The sequence below is a fragment of the Microplitis mediator genome, chromosome 11, assembly GCF_029852145.1.
Source record: "Microplitis mediator isolate UGA2020A chromosome 11, iyMicMedi2.1, whole genome shotgun sequence".
In the NCBI taxonomy this organism is placed as follows: domain Eukaryota; kingdom Metazoa; phylum Arthropoda; class Insecta; order Hymenoptera; family Braconidae; genus Microplitis; species Microplitis mediator.
Window position 1 is genome coordinate 17,459,184 of NC_079979.1, and position 19,801 is coordinate 17,478,984.

At 35.2% G+C, this 19,801-nt stretch overlaps 1 protein-coding gene across 1 annotated transcript; it reads left to right on the forward strand.

The window, feature by feature from the left end:
• Positions 1–2,345: 2,345 nt before the first annotated feature.
• Positions 2,346–18,173, forward strand: LOC130677866 (alpha-protein kinase 1-like). The gene is made up of 3 exons (XM_057484762.1): positions 2,346–4,070; positions 12,169–12,846; positions 13,824–18,173. Exons 1-3 carry the CDS (start codon positions 3,698–3,700, stop codon positions 15,218–15,220), a joined length of 2,448 nt encoding a protein of 815 aa, XP_057340745.1. The 5' UTR covers positions 2,346–3,697; the 3' UTR covers positions 15,221–18,173.
• Positions 18,174–19,801: the final 1,628 nt, after the last annotated feature.

Consider the following 19,801-nt stretch of genomic DNA (forward strand, 5'->3'; position numbering starts at 1 on the left):
TGATATCTTTTTGATGAAATCTTCCTTGGATGATTAGAGCTCTCAGCGTGTGGGTGGCAGAATTGTTGATTCTCCTGAAATCATAAACGAGATGGGAATAAATTTCATAAAAAATAAAACTACCGAAAATTAAATTTTAAAAAAATTTTACACATATGATTAAGGGGGATAGCCACTGTGAAATTTCAAAAAAAAAATTTTTTTTTTTTTTATTAAATCAAAGTGTATATGTTCAAAAATATGTATTTAAAGTTTTATATGAAAATTCCGAATATTTTTAAAGTTATAGTCATTTTTGTGACAGCGCGTCAACTGACCGCTGCATCGACTAAAAACTTTAAATGCGTTTTTCTCGAAACTACTTTTTTTGAACTGGTGGCATCTGTAATTTGCATAAATATCAACCGATTCGCAACTTTTTTTTTTGCCGTATTCGTCTATTCAGTAGCTATAGTTGCACATAGGGGATTTTGAAAATTTTGATTTTTAAGATTTTTTAAGGCTGTTTGAATCAAAAAAAATGAGAAAAAATAACGAAAAAATTTTTAATATGTCGCCATTCTTTTTCAAATTCAAATTTTCAAAATCCCCTATGTGCAACGATAACCACATGCATACAGATTACAACGTCGTTTGGTTTTTTTGTTTCTGATAATCCGTTTTTGAGTTAGAGATGACACCGTGGTGGGGGAAATTTTTTTGTTGCTCCACAAAAATGCTTATAACTTTGTAACAACATGATATTTTTTAATGAAAATTTAGGAGAATTATCTTCAATGTATACTTTAGTAAACAAAACAAACCCGATCTCCAAATTCCTTTATTATTCCAGTCAAAAAAATTCCCGAAAATCACCTATTTTTTCGATCCTCACAGTGGCTATCCCCTTTAAGCATCCCAGGTGGAAAAATTTGATCTGATTTTATTCGAACTAAATCGATCTAAAGACGATCAAAAACAGACTGATAAAATAGTCATCATCTCAAATGAATATATGAAATTCCAACAGCATAAAAAAAATAAAAATTAAAGATTTCGGTAGTCAGTGTGAGTTACCTGTTCAAACTATAAAACGAAAGAACAAATATTCTAACAATATCTCACTGTTCAAACGTCTGTCAAATAGACGGAGGCTACTAGTAGTCACATAGTCATAAGCAGCATGTCAAGTCTTAAGGCTTTTAAGAGGTGTACAATTCGGTAAGAAGGAGCCTCATATATGAGCTACCGGAATGATCATTTATCACGAGACCTTTTAAAATATTACCCGTATTCCTGACTGATGTAGTTCTTAATCAGGAACTATTAAAAGCCATTATTATCACCGTCTAAAATACCAATAGAGATTAATGTAATATTTGTAGATATGACGCCGGCTTATCACTACGTAATGACCCGCGAGACATTATAGAATTGCGATGGATGAAGGCCGTATTTATAAAATTAATTTACCACTAACAAGTGATAAAGATTATTTAAGATAATTTTATTCAAAGTTTGAATAATTCTATAAGAGAATATCTTTTCTAATCTATGCTGCTTTTCTAACAGACAAGAGGCACAGCTCAGAACAAGTGAACGTTTCAAAGCCGTGGGCTGTTAGACGCGACGACTATGACAGAGGCAAAAAAAGAAAAGACTATGGTTCCGGTCCAGTGATGCCTGGGGCAAGGCGCGCGAGCTGTTCATAATCTTGGTGTCCCTTTCTTGGCCATTACAATATTAATGTAACGCTGCTAAAAAAGTATGTTTGCTTGCTCTGGCTGGAAAGGTAAGAAAGATATAAAGGGACGAAGAGGAGGAGGTGGTTTTAGCCCACGTACGATAGTCCAGATATGGCGTGTGCCGCCACCACCGTTCCCCTTTTCAGTCAATCGCCCCTACTATCTCTTCGAGATTCCCCCGCTATATCGCGAAAGACCAGGTTATCTCTTTCTTACTCTGTGGTACCAATAGTCATTTTTTCCCTTTTTTTAAGCTGACGGCAGATCAACCTCGTATCTTTATTCGGTCATGCAACGACTATTACGGGCCTTCTGCGAGGCGCACGACAGGGTGTCGAGGAAGAAAATAAATCCCCTCTACCTGCGGGTCCGATTTGACGCGTGGTCTACGCCCTTTTCTACATACTGACTAAAATGACTATGAAAAAATTTTTAATTTCTCAAAATAACCGAACGCTTCGATTATTAATAGCAGCGAAAAACCGCCTCATCATCATCTATAGAGTAATCAAAGACGCGAAATTGGAAACTTGTGAAGTAGAAACTGTTAAAATTGAAATTTAAAATGTCTTATCATATTTAATCCGCAAAATTTGCTATGGAGTTGGTATATATATCTATATATATCTATATATATATGCTTATGTAGTACTGTTAAAGATAAACAAAGTAAAGAGAGAACGAATGATACAGACACAATTTGGCGTGGGCGCACCCCCACAAAAATGACGTCATTTAATAAACGTTGGCAGGAGTTACCGACGCAAATTTTATTTGTATGAGTACATGAAGAGAAGAGGAGAAATATGGACGTATGTATGTGAGAATGGAAGAGTACATAGCGGGGGAATGAAGCTCTGATGGTGATGTGAAGGTATAGTAGGAGGGTTGACTGGAGTAGTAGGGTGTCAGAGTAACGAGGGACGTGGTGCAGAAAGGGGGTAAATAAGAATGAATGGATATTGTAGGCTGTAGAGACAACTGAGTAGTAGTGGAAGTGGAGGAGGGATGAAAGAGGTGGCGCGATCAAATCGTTGGTCACGAGGGAAGGATGTGAAGATGTGAGAGATAAAGGAGTGGTATAGTAGTGAAAAACAAGAGACCTCACTCTTTTCTCTGACAAGGACTTTTGAAGGAAGAAAAGAGAAAGGACCGGTGAGAATAGAAGAGTAAGATACCTAAACACCAAAGTATTGGGGGGTAAGATCCAGGATGATGTAAACAGAACACGTGACGCTAGCCAATGGTCTGATGTTGCTACTGCCGTTGGGGTCTTTCTCTCTCCTTTTCTCGTCGTCATCGTCATCATCTTCTCGTTCACTCAGCATGCTACTAACCACTTGGTTTGCAACTCTTTATTAGTCTAGCGCGGACTATCGTGTACCCCTTGCCTCGTTGCATCCGACTGCTCATTATTATCTAACGTGCACAAAGTTTACGGTGAGATCAACATTTAAATTTGTTTTAAATAAAGTATCTGCAGTTGACATCCAAAGGATTATTGTGCTCAAGTGAATTCGGGCTTGTTTGGAAATACATCGGAAGAAGCGACGGATTCGTTACTGGAATCATATCGCGCTACACATCCGGATGACGATAGTTTTACTGATATCTCCTGTCGTTCAGTGAACGTCCTGTTGAATACATATATAAATGTATATACAAATATTCATATTCATGCGTACATGTAGTGTAAATAGAGCCACGGCGCTGATGTGATTGACCACGTGAGAATCTGGCTTTTGTAATTGTAGTGATATTTATTTAAAAAATATATTAACAAGTGTCCGCTGACATGTGTCAGCTTTTTAATCATCTACTCTTAGAGGCTGATATTTATCGACCACACCAACAGTATCTTTATCAAGACAATTTAGTTTCAAGTAGATACACAAAGTTTTACCGGTTATTTACGAGTACTGTGAATCTTGTGACACGCCGGTTGACGACAAGCTCAAGTGTAATTTGAAAAAATGGTGGCGCTCGTCGCGATGCGACGCGAACATACAACAGGACGTAGCAGTAATTACGAGCCCGCTAATCCACTTGCAGGTTTTGATCATCTCCAGCAAAATCCGTTCGGGCATCCAGTGATCAATGAATCGAGATCACGTGACATTCAGACTGCTGAAGATGGTGAGTTACAGGAATTTGTGGATATTGCACAAGTACAGCAATTGCTACAGCAACAGACGCAGCATCAACAGCAGCATCATCACCATCAGCAGCCACCACCGACGTCTTGTCTCTGGGGGGCGGTTTACCCGCCGCCTCCACCGACTATCAGTTATCCTCATCACCATCATCACCATCATCATCACCATCCTTCAGAATCTCACCAGTCAGGTAAGCGACCAAACTAACGTGATATAACCTATTGATTGTAGTCTTGAAATACTATTGTCTATTCAAAATCATGAAGATATCAAATGTAACTATTGTAATCACTCATTAACATGATTTATGTTTTTTCAATTACTAAAATATTAAAAGTATCTGATAGCAACCACTTGTGATATTTTGCGCTTTATAGCTTAATGTGTTGCAAAACTACAGTCAATATGATCTATTGCTTGTCTCTCATCTCGAATGACTTCTAATGTTTGATTCTAATTGAATGCAAGCCATGACTGACGTTATAAAACGTAACTGCGACTCTTTGATTCATTTCATACACTGTATAAAAATTGCGGATCAAATCCAGACTCTAAATCTGATACAGTGAAAACCACTGAAAAATAGTGAATAGTCACTGTTTCAAATTTAGAGAGAAGTCACTTCAAAATCACTACGCTGAAAAAACAAACTCCCGATTTTTTACAGTGTATCTAAAAATAATATTTCTGATTAACAGTTGATTCCGAATCCAATTTAATAGCCACCAAATACATTTGAATGATCAGTACACGTATAGTTCACGAAGATCACAAAACATTCGTTAACAAGCTTATAAATTTTTTTTTGCAAAAGCTCTTGATAAACGCGTTTGAGAAAAAGTAAACGCACTATAGTGGAAAATGACGAGAAAAAACGATTAAATATACAGCATTTATTAGGCGTGTCTATAAGCATGCATTTTATACTCAGTTACTTTTCCTATAATTTTTCACTTCGACCGTCGGATCGTAAAAAAATGATTCAAGTGATGAAAAAACGTTTTCCTCATCTTCGCTACTCTTAACATTTTGTTTATTCATCAACAGACAAGTTTTATTTGAATTTTTTCGTCTTGTCTTAGCAATCCTCGTAGCAAATAAATCGAGCGTGACAAGCGCGAATGTGAATTAGCCCGCTGGCTGGTTTTTAATCGCTAGGAAAACGTCTAGCGACCGGTTGTTTCAGACGGTAGATGGATTTGCCATCTCTTAAAGTCTTTATAATAATTATTTATTAACTACATATGTGTGTACGCATATATTTATTGAGATTTATAATCAAGAACAGTTTGCCCCATTAGCTGTTGCCATGCATCTCGAATTACTTAAGTCAAGCAGAATAGAAATATTCCGAGTTTGCTCAAAATGGAAATCGACAGATAATCAGGAGACAGATGTGGATAATGAGAAAACATATGCAGACATAACCGGAAAGAAAAAGATAAAGGGTATCAGAGAAAAATTAAGAAAAAAGAGATATTTGTGTAGCCGTCGTCGATCCACATACCAGCATTATCGGCGCACTCTCACCACGTCGCTCGAATATTTTTTTCTTGCGTTGCATATAAATCGTCGATGATTCATTGACCACCGACTGTAAGATTTAAAGTCTTAGTCCCTTCGTTTCTCAGTCTCCTTCCATTTGCTGAATCCTGCGGACACCATGAGGCCAAAAAAAGCTACAATAATTACTCGTAAAAGATGGCATGACAATCTCTCTTGTGGTGCATGAAGCAGCTCGGAAAAAAAATTAAAAAATAAAAGACACGACTTGTAGGAATCATAATAAAAAGACGCGAATGTAATCGGAGCTCTCAGGGAAGGGGGAGGCAGCACGTCGGATCGCGAGCTGCGAACAGACGAGCAAATTAAGTCGGCCTGTCGGAGTCTCTAATTCTACTGTTCTATGTCCCTAAAAGAAAAAACGAGAATTTAATAGAATAAAAGCTCTTCTGACTGGCCTGAATTGTCTAGATTAGTATCACTAGATATCTTTAAATAAAATCCAGCCCAGGAAATATTATACTCTCAATTACATCTCTGGGAACTTGGAAAAAAAGTTTTTAATTATTTTTTCATCATGTTTAGTGTCTTAACTAAATTTATTTTATTTTTACAAGTGAATCGAAGTTGAACATTCGTTCAAAAAAAAATAAAAACTATTTTTCAAGCCCGCAAAGATATATTTACTTTCAAATTTATTTGAATGAAATATATATTAATTATACGATTTGATGTAAAAAATTTCCCTAACTTGACGTCCCTGTGAAAATTTTCCAGGATAAAAAAAATTAATATAATAGACCAGATTTTCAAAATTTATATTCTGAACAGGAATCTACAATTAAAAGATTTCGTAGTTGGAAAGTAATAATATTTTTAGAAGGATATTAAACTGTGTAGATAAATGTAATTTTTTAGGTATTGAAAACTGATGTCTATGAAATAATATTGTTTACAATTTTTTTCAAACAACTCAAACAATCTATAACTTAGATAATCTATACGCAGAGAAGTTTTTAGTAAAAATTACCCAAAAAGTTTGATACTGAGAGGACATGTGGTACATATGTAAATTTTTTCCCATGAACATTGTAAAATATACTACTCGATAGCATGTAAGTGAAGTGTAATTTCTACTGACAACATTGTATAAATATAGTTATTGGCTAGATGTCCTTACAGTGGTTCCATACCTAATAAACTTCAAAAATTTGAACTCGGAAATTTGAATTTTGGCAATTTGAACTTTTAATAATTAAGTATTTCTTTCATTAAAAATCATTTTTTTTTTTTTTTTTGATATAATTATTTTTTTCATGTTTCATTCATAAAAGTTCAATTTTCAAAGTTCATTAGGTCGATCACCCTTACAGTACCAAATTTTATGGATAATTTTTACTCAAAAATTATTTGCGTCTTCTATCTTAATGAGACGATTTGATTGTTGTAAAAAACTATCTAAGTCAGTTTTGTTCGCGAGTAGATTAACAATAGCCAAAAAATTTCTTGCACCAAGAAACTTTTTTCCGGAGCAGATAAAATTTCGATTTTAAACTAAATTTTGACAAAAATCCACTATACAGTAAAACAACTTAACCATTGTATACAGTTGGAGTAGAACCTAGCATATCATTCATTGCCATTTAAACGTATATATGACTGGCAGCATAATAATCAACACCTTAAACGTCACTACCTTTGACGTCGATGCAAACGTACAAGGATATTGCTTTACTGTAGATTATGTCATAAGTATATAGTAGTTTGTGGGTGTTTATGCCTCCCCTTTCTATAGACAGAATCGCGTGCTACCTAAGGTAAATAGGAACCTTTCTTTAACGTCGACAAAACGTAGATTACGTCGATTAACCTCATAAAAATAGACTCATTGACGTTCTATAGTCCAGTAATATCGGAAATACCCAGAGAAAATTTATAAAAAACTCACAAGAAAGTTAATGTACAAGATCTGTACATACAGATGTAGCCAACAATATAGATGAGTCCATATCAAAATATAAATTCCGGTTTTATTTTGAAAATATGAACTATTGTTGCCACAATTAAGATAAAATTCAGAAAAAAATCACAATTTTAATGATTTTTGTAATTTTCGAAATTCTTGATCGACTTAAAATGTAATAATAATAATAATAACTTGATATATATATATATATATATATGTAAGAAGATCGTTTCTAGACTTGAAAGAATTATTAGTAGCACTGAAATACGATAGAGCGAACAGCGAACCCGGCGATCGATTAATGAGCATGCTGGGACGATAAGGGATAGTTTCAGGTCTCGAAGTAAACACCTCGGGTGCGTAAATCATCATCGCTACTTAAAAAGTAGGTAGCGCACACATCAGACATATAGTACTTGTGCTCATACGTGTGTAGACGTCGTATTGCATTCATACATTCAATATACGTCAACTTTATAGGATTATATACATACTTGTTTTTTCTTGAATGATCGTCTTACCAAGCAGAGAGATCGATCGTTGTCTGCGCCCGCGTGTCCAACCAGTGCAATCCTTAACGATCTCCAGGAAAATCGATGTGACAGCAAAGCAATCCGAGATGAGAGATCCAGCTGGTGAAGACCGGACTGGTCGACGAGAGAGCAAGAAAAAGAGGGAGAAAAATATATGAATGCCTCCCGGCTTGAGACTGCCTGCCTACCTTCTTCATAAGAATTACACATCCGTTAGTTTCAAATACTCTGTGGGAGGACTTCAACTCTATATACTGTGCTTGTTCGTTCCTTATTTATAATGTCAGTCGATCGTTGTCCATGAATTTACAAACAGCAAAGCTACAGCGATTATAACAGAAACTGAATCTATCGATAGCTAAAATTTTTTTGTTATTAATAAAATCCTCCAATAAAATTTAACCAACAGTCGCTTGAAAAATGTAGTAATATTTCATGTTTGGTTTAGCTTTTGTTAAGATTAAAATTACCTTAGAAATTTGATGTACAGCATAATAAAACACGAAAAATTTCGGAGTGTTTACAGATTTTAATTCAATCTAAATTCACTCCGTCATACCATACAAAAAAAAATTAATCGTCCCATTAATGGGTCATGAACGGCTGCCAATTTTCAAGCATCGGCCGAAGATCGGCTAAATATCGGATGATAACGGGATGCCAAGCATTGGCCAATCGTGGCAATCAATCATCGGCCAAAGCTTGGTATCAAGAGCACTCGATCAAACCGTTGGCCAATAAACGGTGGTTAATTATGCGCCGTTTTTATAAGTAAAAAGACAGCTGCCAATGATTCACCATGCACGGGCCAGTATAGTTAGCCATTTATTGGCCAATCATTGCAAACCAGGCATCGGCCGATCTATCGGAAAATTTCAAAGCTCGGCGACTTTGTATGGGCACTCGAAATTCCGGAAATTTCCAAAAATCACTCTGCCTTCGGAGTAAATAGGAAATTCATTCTTCCAGCGGCGTGATTTCAGAATGATCTGGAGTTTATTTCAATCTGCATTCACTTCGATTCATAGCTTTAATATTAAAATAAACTCCTTTCGGGAATGAATTTCACTCTGCTGAATAAATAAGCAGTCATTTACTCCGGATTTATTCCGTATTCACTCCGTTAATTTTTTACAATGTATGAGATTTAAATAGAAATTTAACAATATTACGGTTTTTTTACTATTATTCAGGTTCATATCATAAATTTTAGAACAAACATATAATCAAAAACTTGCCATCTGTATTAAAAAGTAGTAAAAGTCTAAAATTATTATATGCAAACCACTTCATATACGATTTATCATTTGCTTAAATTTGTAAATCAAATTTGATATGCCAAAAAAAACGTAACTTAACATTCAAGTAAATATATACGCGAGTATATTTCATCAACGGTTACTCGCCTGTTGCTATTGAAGATTCGCTGCGTTGCCAAACATTCAAGGTCGGTCAAGTCGAATTCGCTTTACCATCCCCCCACTCTACCTCGCAAATTTCAGGATGTAAAAGCTAGTAATCACTTAATACAGCCGCAATCCGCAAATTGGCTCTATTTTTGAACCTTTCCATAAATTTTCTCGCACATTTAAACTAACTTTAAAAATATATGTTCTCAATAAATAAATTTTTTTCTTGCTATCAAGTAAACTACAGCGTAAAACCGGTAGTGGAAAAAGTTTATATAGTTATTCAAATATTTTTTGCCGTTTAGTTTCTTGTTCAATAACATAATTCTCGTGAATTACAATATATACTGACTTTTTATAATGACCAAGTAACATGTGATTGAAACACATAAAACATTTTAAGAATATAATGTTTACAAGTAAAACAAATGGAAAAAAAGTTAAAAACGCCTGCTGATCGGTGCGTTCTCGCACGTGTACATACTTTTCTCTTTTGCCTCGGGTGGTCGCGTGCCGTCAAGGATTCGCGATCGATAGCGCAAGACAAAAAGCAAAGTTGACGTTCAAGAGAGACCGACAAAGGAAGAAAAAGTGCTTGAGAGAAAGAGAAAGAACGATGATAATAAAGCGAAATGTTCACCTTTTATACATCATTACAGTCCTCGTAGACTGTGACTCGGAAATACGTCGATGTCTCGTCTCGGGATAACGATCGGTATCGTAGAAAAACTCGGTAGTCGATCAGCGGAATGAAGAATTCATGTCAGTGAGCGTTGGATTGAGTGATGGCTCGTCTCTTGTGGGTACAAGTCGTGTCTTCATCCATAGTAACTTATGAAAATCAACATAATAGTTCTAGTAAACAACTTTATTTGTATTTTACCACTCAAGTTATTTATACTCATATATATTTATACATACAGCTGTGGTTTGCATAATATAATTAGTATTTTTATTGTTTTAAATATGAGAAATTCATCCTCATTTTAGTAAAAAAAGTGAATAAATTTCGAAAAATCAACATAAATGTCAAACGTATGTTTCGATGATTCAGCAGTTGCTATATAAGTAATACCACCAAGTAATTTTGGTATTTGAGGATACTTGGCTCAGGTGGTTGCGTGGCGGCTCAAAATAGTTGCATTCGCCCGCGCAAACCCAAGTCGAGTAAGTCCACGAATAGTGCGCGCCCACCGTCGCCTCGATGCTTTGGGATAATTATAGAATTTTGTTTAGCCACCACCGTAAATTGTAAGCGAGAAAGCTAAACTGTTACGAGATATAAAATGTTGCTTTAATAAAATAAAAAAAGCATGAGAAGTTTATTTTCATAGCATGAGACGCTAGTGCTGTATCAAAAATAAAAAAACGATACAGATAACACTCATTTTTTCTGTTGACACACAACTAGTATAGCTCCGAAAATTTCGCATTTTTAACTTTGAGAAAAATAGTTGAGTAGATACTTCTCAATTATTGTGTCATTGTTCTAAAACCTAGAACTGGCCTCTAGAAAAAAATTGAATAGTCTAACATATGAGAAGTATATATAGAAAAAACGTGCCTATAAACTCTGAAAAGGTGAAGATATTATTGCTGTGGAATTGACAAAATTTCGATCTCTTCGATTTGGTAAAAATTCGATTTTTCATCTCCCTGCTTATCAATTCTGACAAACATTTGAACAGTTTACTATACATATGGTCTTTACCCATGACTTCCGTATCAGCGCACGAGACACCTCTAATTCTCGGTTGGTGTGGGAGATTGGGCGCACGCCACAGTTTACGTCATAGATTGCAACGTCACTGGAGAACTGCGGGTTGAGAGAGGTAATCGTGCCGGGTAAACTGAGCAGCTGAGTAGAGGGAGTACTGGAAGAGTAGTGGTAAGAACATCGTTATAGTGGCGGCGATAGAGGAGAAAACGCGACAGCGTGGGGAAAGCATTCTAGGGGCAATACACGCGCGCGTACACTGTCAGGAAAGCGGAGAGCGGGGATTGGCTGTCGGTCGGTTGCCGCTTCCAAATATGGGACAGTCTCCGTGGTCCATTCATAAAACTACGGGGCGCGCCGCGACTCGGCTCAGTTGGTGCGCGACCCCCACGCATCGCGCGTCCTTTACATCCCTTCGCTATTAGTATAGGAGAGACAGCGAGATAGAAGCACGACACGGGTCACCAGCCAGTCTTACGGGAAAGGAAGAAAACCCACGCACCCTTGGTTTTTTTTATCATTCCTTCTTATTCACTTCAGCTGCAATAGTGTATGTGTATGTGCTGGATTTTGTTGTTGTCGGTCGTCCCGCTAAAAACCTGAGGAGGCGTACACGTATAAGTGAAAGAAAAAATTAAAATACATACATTGTATACTTATATGTTCTTTTTTGTGTATGTACATGAGTGAAAATTGTGTTCATGATATCTCCTCTCTCTCACTCGTTGGTACCCTAGGGTGAGGAGAGGAGGATTTCTAAACCGGGAGGTTTAAATTAGTAAAGAGGAATACTTTTATTATTTCAACTCTTGCTAAACTTGTTAAGTGTCATGGTATTAAATATAAAATATCTATTAAAAGTTTTACTGGGTCGTGTAACTACAGCAGTAAAGTGTTAGCGAAAGGTGTAGAGGTGTAGAAAATAATTTTATTTTTTTTAAACTATTTTTTTCTGTCACCAAGACAGTGATACTTTTAAATAACTCCTACTGAATGTGACTTGTGCGACTTTTTTAAAAGAAGGCTTAGTTTGAATGATAAAAATAAAAAGAGATTATTAAGTAAAGAGAGAGAAAGAGAGACAGACAATTAATCTAAAACTAACGTCACCAATAAACTTGTAAATATTGTGAAAATAATTGCGTTAAATAATACAATAGGCGAGGAGACGCAGTGCGGACCTGAGGAAGCATTAGCGGCATCTGCCACTGTAGTAAATCCAACACAACTTCAGAGGATGACCATGGACGGAATTGAGGTGGTCGGCACGCAGCATCATGCTGCAGCCAGTCCATTCCTACTGTCATCGCCACCACCAGGACATCATCATCACCATGTTCATCACACCCACGCTTCTTACAATATCCAAGCAGTCCAGTTAAGTTTTGACGCCTGTCTGGCTTACAATACTGCGAGCTCAACTTCAGGGATTCCCATAGGCCGTGGGACGTCATCGCCGATAGCCGCGACCTCCGTCAACAGTGGCAAGGCAGTATCACTGCTCACTCTTTCAAGTTGTCCTCCATTACATTCAGCGAGCTCCGACTCGCCGGATATTCATCACCGACATCGGCACCATCACCACCACCATCACAATGATAACCAACAACATCATTCTATCTCAGAGAACCCAGTGTCACCAAGTGATTCTGTGGAAAAACAAATCCAACCGCGCAATGGTGACGACGACGATGTTTGCATCGGAAACTGCCAAGACGATATGCGTGACGCAACAGAAAAAGATAAACCGGGTGACTTAAACACCCCCGTCACCACTAGTAGCGATTTGCCATCTTTTTTTGGACCCTCCGCTCTCGTAGAACCACCACCAATATCAGGTACAGCATCCACACTACGAAAGACTAGCATTAAACAGACTATATATTATAATCGATTTTCTTTGACTTTGAACCCCAGAGCACCGGAGAGATTGCTCAAAGGCAAAGTCAAGGTTATTAAAGCCACGCGACGTCCGTGACGTAGAACGGTCACCCGCGAAAACGACCAATATCGAAGCTCAACCAACGACCGTGGATCAATACTTAACGACCCCGACATTCAGCCAGACTCTCTTCTCCTCGCCACCCTCAACTCCTGCTCGGCTTTAATATTCTCTCCTTCGAGCTCTCGGATCTCCCTCCTGTTACTGTTTTCCCCGAATGCTTCCCCTCTTTAGAGGATTCATTCATGCTTCCGTACGACCCCGACACCACGAGACCGCTTTCATTCCAAGCCTGTGCTATCAACCTTCCTTCCTACCCTCTGCCTGGCTTTCATCCCTCTCGAATGTTACTATGAGAATGATCCAGCTGACTCACGCTCTCCTAGTAACATATATTTTCGTCAAAAACCATTACAGTTTCTCAACTTACGCTTACATATTTTTGTTTATATTACGATTAAACATCAGAATTGATATTGCTTCGATTAAAATGAATAAAATTCCTCAAATAAAACTAGAATTATTACATCAATGTGTTTTTTGTTCTCTTACAATTTCATACATAATAACTTTTAAATATATCTCAAAAAAAAAATGTAGCAGGATACAGACAAACGCGTAGTAGATAATAGAGCGTTAGCCGTACAAGATAAAAGTCGTATCGTATCACTCGCTTCTTCCTCTAGTATACAATGGCGTATCGTATTAGACAATATACAGTGCCTGGGAGTCAGCGTCCCCAGCAAAATCGACCAGCATATAGCTGAGTCTGCGCGTTCTATTAATTAACAAGAAGCAATATCAGAAATTAATTTATATTTTCGATTTATCCTACTGAAAATGTTACTAATCAACTAATAACTTGAATTACAGGTAGTCTAGCAGGCGATGATCTCTCTCTTGAAGCAGCAACTGTTGAAGATGATGAAACAGTGGTTTCTACAGGACGGGATCACCACCACCATCACCACCATCAAGACAATACGGATTCGACAACTGTTAGAGCGCACTCGTCATCTAGTCCCCAGCGTCATCATCAGTCCCAGGAGGACATTGAACGCTGTAATATCCTTCAAGGAGGTGTCATACTCTATTCAGCTCCACACTCCTCGTCTTCAGTTTCCTCTACGCCTGTCACCAGTGTCAACATTTGTAATGTACCCACGCTCACTTATCGAGGTATTTTTACGACAACGTGCACTCAATCAACGACTCTTAACACTCTCCAGACACCTCAACAGCAACAGCAACAACAACAACAACAACAACAACAACAACAACAACAACAACAACAACAACAACAACAACAACAACAACAACAACAACAGCAACAACAACAGCAGCAACAACAACAACAGCAACAACAACAACAACAACAACAACAACAACAACAACAACAACAACAACAACAACAAACAACTCAAGAAATCTGGAATTCAATTCCATCCCCATCTCTCACCTTAACGAGTCAGCCATTCCTCCATCCCTCACTTCACTCCGCACCCTATGGGGGTGAGACTGTGGAATTACTTCAAGTTGATTCTAAACCCCCTCCTCATTCTGGATATCACGATTCGCCGTCTTCCACATCGACAACTTGGCTGACCAGTCACGAGGACAACTACGATTCTGGACTACTGTCCCATCACCAACCTCATCTCCATCATCACCATCACCCAGAGACAACGCTCAAGCAAGAACCAGTTTCTAACTCTGGATACAATCCAGCTGTGCAACACCAACAGTCTCAACCCCAACAGCAACTACCCACACCAGGGTCTGGTGCCGTTCAACTTGCGGAGTATAATCCCAGCACATCTAAAGGCCATGAAATTCTATCCCAAGTCTATCAGCAAAGTGCTCTGCCTCTCAGGTTAGTCCCAGTTAAGCCCAGAAAATACCCAAACAGACCGAGCAAAACTCCAGTCCATGAAAGGCCTTATGCTTGTCCAGTCGACGGTTGCGATCGCCGGTTCTCGCGCAGTGACGAACTTACAAGACATATTCGTATCCACACTGGCCAGAAACCATTCCAATGTCGCATCTGCATGCGATCTTTTTCTCGGAGTGACCACCTCACCACCCACGTCAGAACTCATACTGGTGAAAAGCCATTTTGCTGTGATCAATGTGGAAGAAAGTTTGCCAGGAGTGACGAGAAAAAAAGACACGCGAAGGTCCATTTGAAACAGAGGCTCAAACGTGAGGCGACCCACATTAACTCAAGGAATCATTCTCAAGCTCACGTTTCTTCACCTTGTAATCAGTAAATTTATAAAATTTTAAATTTAAATTAGAGTAATTTCTTCAGGAAATAAATGTTTCATATGATGAGATTTTAAACGACCCTCACATATTTATATAATAATGTGTGTTTGATCGTTACTATTAAATTTAACAAAATAATTTATATGAATTTTTTCGATTATTAGTAATTTTTAGAAAATGCTATAGTATTAATTTATCTGATCTCTGTTGATACTTGAATATCCTCTCACGGATACCCGAGTCTTTCAAATGTAAGAACGTGTAATCGTTTATCGTTACCTTAGTTTTAATGGATGAAAGAGTTTTTCATTACTCGAAATTATGAAATTATTAAATGGCGTCAATTGTTGGTCCTTATGAATCCTTTTTATCGTGCGTTATTCATATTAAAGATAAATATATATTTATAAAAAATAAATAAATGATATTTATGGTGTATTGTTTAATCGTATAATTTTTTCTTCACAGATTTTTCATTATTGATAATAATTTAGCTAGTGAAAAATTAAGGTAATATAAACTTTAGCCTTTCTATGTGATAATTTTTCAAGATTTATAAATAGATATATATCATTAAAAAATAAAATATTTTTAGCAAATTTTAAATGATGTATAGTTTTAAATCACCTGTTAAAACTAAGGTACCGTTTTTTTTTTTTATTTCTATTCTAAATTTTATTTTTGTTTACATACTTAGTCATATGTTCGTTGAATTTACTATTCGTGATCCGGACACGCTAAATTTCGGTTGTAACTTCAATGTCTGATCAACAACAACTTCGAGTTAAATTTTAAATCATCGATCGACAGAAATTTACGTCAGAATAAATTATTTATACACAGAAAAAGTGGATTTCTTGGCGTTAAATTTTCACTTTCCTCAATAAAAATTTCTGGAGGTGAGAAAAAATTTTCCTAAGCAAGAAAAAATTTTTTGTTTAATTTGAATACTTGACAGCATTTTTTGTTTTAATTTTTTCTTGATGTTAATGAATTAAAGTAAACTAATTAAAAGAAATGTAATTACATTATTCGATCGTTATTTATGGTTATTACATAAAAATGATATTGTAAATATGTATATATATACGGCGTATTATATGTATACATAAAAAAAATATTTAACTGAATGCAAATACAGTAAAAAAATGCCTACATATATAGAGGTATACTAATAAAGTTACACCTGGAAAAAAAAATTGTTATAAAATAATAAATTTTTTTCTTCTCATCCATGATATGCCATGTGAATACGAGTAATTAATTTTATGTACATAATAATGTTATATTTATGAATAAAAATCGTGTATATTTTATTTAAAAAATAATGGGTATTTTACACCCTCTGCACGTACATACTTTTAAATACTCGTTGTATTGCTGAATAGGCAAGCGTACATATTTTAAATTATATATTTGTATATATGTTGTTGATATAGAATTAGTATTTTTATTAAAATATTTCTCTAAGTCGAAAAATATGTAATTTTAAATTAACAAAAAAATAATTTAAAATTGTTTAATATGTCTAGGTGCAATTTACAAGAAGAAAATAAAACAGTAATCGTTACCGCAGACCACAGTAGTCTAGCCAAGAAAAAAATTAGCCCTGTGCTATACTGTACTCATTTCTTCACTGTAAAAATTTTGGTGTAATGGCCCTCGAGAACTTTACCGCCGTGTAATGTAAAGTAAAAGTGTAAATTATCCACTCGTAATTTTAATATCCCTTTAAAAAATTGGGAGTTAATTCGGAGTGATTTCGGATTTTATTTAAATCTGCATTGACTCCGATTCGGAATTTAATAATAAAATAAATTTCTTTTAGGAGTGAATTTCACTCAGAGGGAATTGAATAAATAAACAGTCATCCGCTCCGGATTTATTCCGCTGATTTTTTACAGTGCATGGTGTGATTTTTTTACACCATCCTGTTACTCGGTATAATTTGAATTCTAATCAACAAATGATATTGAAAATTTTTAACTATCTAATGAATATCTAAATTGATTTTATTTAAATAATAAATAGCCCTGATTAAACAACTGGATTCGATCGAATTAAACAGAATTAAATTTTTAATTCAGATAAATTTTGTTAATTCGGTACCTAACTTAAAAATGAATTCTGTCTAATTCGGCAGGAAAACCAGAATTTATCCAAATTGAAACGAATTTAAATAATTCTACTCAGTTTAATTTGAAAATAATTCTCAAATTTCTGGTTTTGACTCCGAATTAAACTGAATAAAAACAGATTCCAAATTTTTAAATCCATTTTATTCTGTTTAATTCGAAAAAACTCCTCGAATTTCTGGTCTGACTCCGAATTAAACCGAATTGAAACCAATTCAAAAATTTTTAATCGGTTTTATTCTGTTTAATTCAAAAATTAAATTTAATTAATTACTTTTCTTAACTCAAAATTTCGATAAATTACACATTTACACGCTTTACGGTGTAAAAATTTTAAATTCACCCCGCCTAAAATTTTTTACAGTGATTCAAATGAGTAACTATTGCAATAGACAAAGTAATATGCAATTGAAAGATATTTTATTTATAGTTAACGCAGTAATAGCAACTGATTTACTTTCTTCTTGTATCTTAAAAGAAAATAAAATTGCAAAAGATTTTTATGTATATGCTAATTAAACTGTTCGATATTTACCATGTATCGTTCTTTATTGCTTTTTATTCTCATTCTATCTTTTATCTCACTTTCACCGATACCAGAGATTACTTTTTTACAAAATCATATTATTGCTTATGAGTAATTTTAAAAAAAATTTTTTTAAGTGAAGTGTAGCATACACGTGACTATTTTCAAGTGCAATGCACATAAAATTCGAACTCGCTTATTATATATATTTTTAATCGTTGTTCAATGCAGCATTTGAACACCGCATTACAATAATTATTAACAAAAAAAAAATACACGTTAACATTGATTCACATAAAAATTGTTTTACTTTAACCCAAAGCTCCCAAGTTAACTCTGAATTACCGATACAATAAATTTTATTAGAAAATAACATACGTCATAAGGTAAGTGCCATAAAAATGTTTTTACTGGATAGACTGTGATGTGAGTCGGCCCCCATAAGCGAATAATTATTTTTTGTGACTTTTAAGCGGATGCTAATTGTATTAATTTATTTTTAACAAATTTAAGATTTTTTTACAACAATTTTAATTTTTAAAAAATTCTTTCAGGCATGACAGCCCACCCCTAAAAATTAAAAACGAAATAATTATTTTCAAAGCACGACGTTCTCTCCCTCAAAAAGTAAAAACTAAAGATTTGTATCGTAAAAAAAAATTTTTGTAGTACTCCAAAAAAAAATCAGCGTATTCGAGCTGAGCTCAGATTTCGTTGATTAATAAAATTATTTTGAATGAAATCTTTTAATTTTTGCATCAAAAATATGTCAGACTAAAAATTTTCAAGAGCAAAATCCTCTTTTAAGAAGAAAAAAATTGTTTCTTTTTTTTTTACTACTTTGGGTTCGAATCCTGGGTGACCACGTGGCTCTGAAACTTTGAAAATTTATCAAGCGTTTGAAAAAAAAATTAATTTTTCACCAAATTTGGAATGTAGGCCGTTGTGCTTCGGATACTTCATATATTAATCCATCGTCATCAATAAAATTAGACATTTTTTAAATTTTTAAAAATTATTTCTTGCTTTCTCTATAATTTTGTATTCCTCACTTAAATTATGACATGTTAATGAGTTTTAGTACCCAGGGTTTTTTTATTGACAAAAAAATGATCGTCGGTTACGCAACTCAGTTAAAATTTTTATGTTCAAATTACGTTATTTCAAATGTTCGTATCTTGTATGACATTTTTAAAATTTTACAATATAAATAAAACTGTAAATTTCCTCTGATTCCATTGGTTCTCTTCATAGTCTACTAAATTATTTATCACGTCAGTGGAAAACTTGTCCTTATCGTCAACCGTCAACGGCAATTGAATCGTAGGTAATTTAATTTGATCCCATTTTACCTTCTTAACTGTCGTCTTACGATTCAAATGCATCGGCGTCCCAAAAGGAGTCGAGAAGTAATGCCAGAGTATAGTAGAGTAGTCGTAACCAGCGTCTTTTCTGGGTATTTATTTTTTATTATTTTTATTTTAATCTGTATACAAAACTCGTTTGTGAGCTGAAGAAAGTGCGTCAAGCCGAGCACTCAAATATGAATATATTTATATGTTCATAATATAAAAGTATATGTATACCTGAGAATAATGAATTATTATTTCGATTGAGTACAAAATGTATCTATTTAATTACAGAACAACTACATTGTTCATTAATTTTCGTGCTGTTAATTTTATCAAGACCAGCGATACTCTTTTTAAATTTATTTTTCTCAACAATGTATCGTAATATACATAGGTATACTTGTGAGAGAGACAGTACAAGAAGTGGGCAGGAGTGAGGCTGTGAGAACATGTCTATAAATAGGTTCAGGACCGAGATGATACCTCCTCTACACCTCGCGCCTTTTTATACTATCTTGCTCTTACTGACTGTGACTATCTCTCACACACTATATTACTCCTACCACCCAA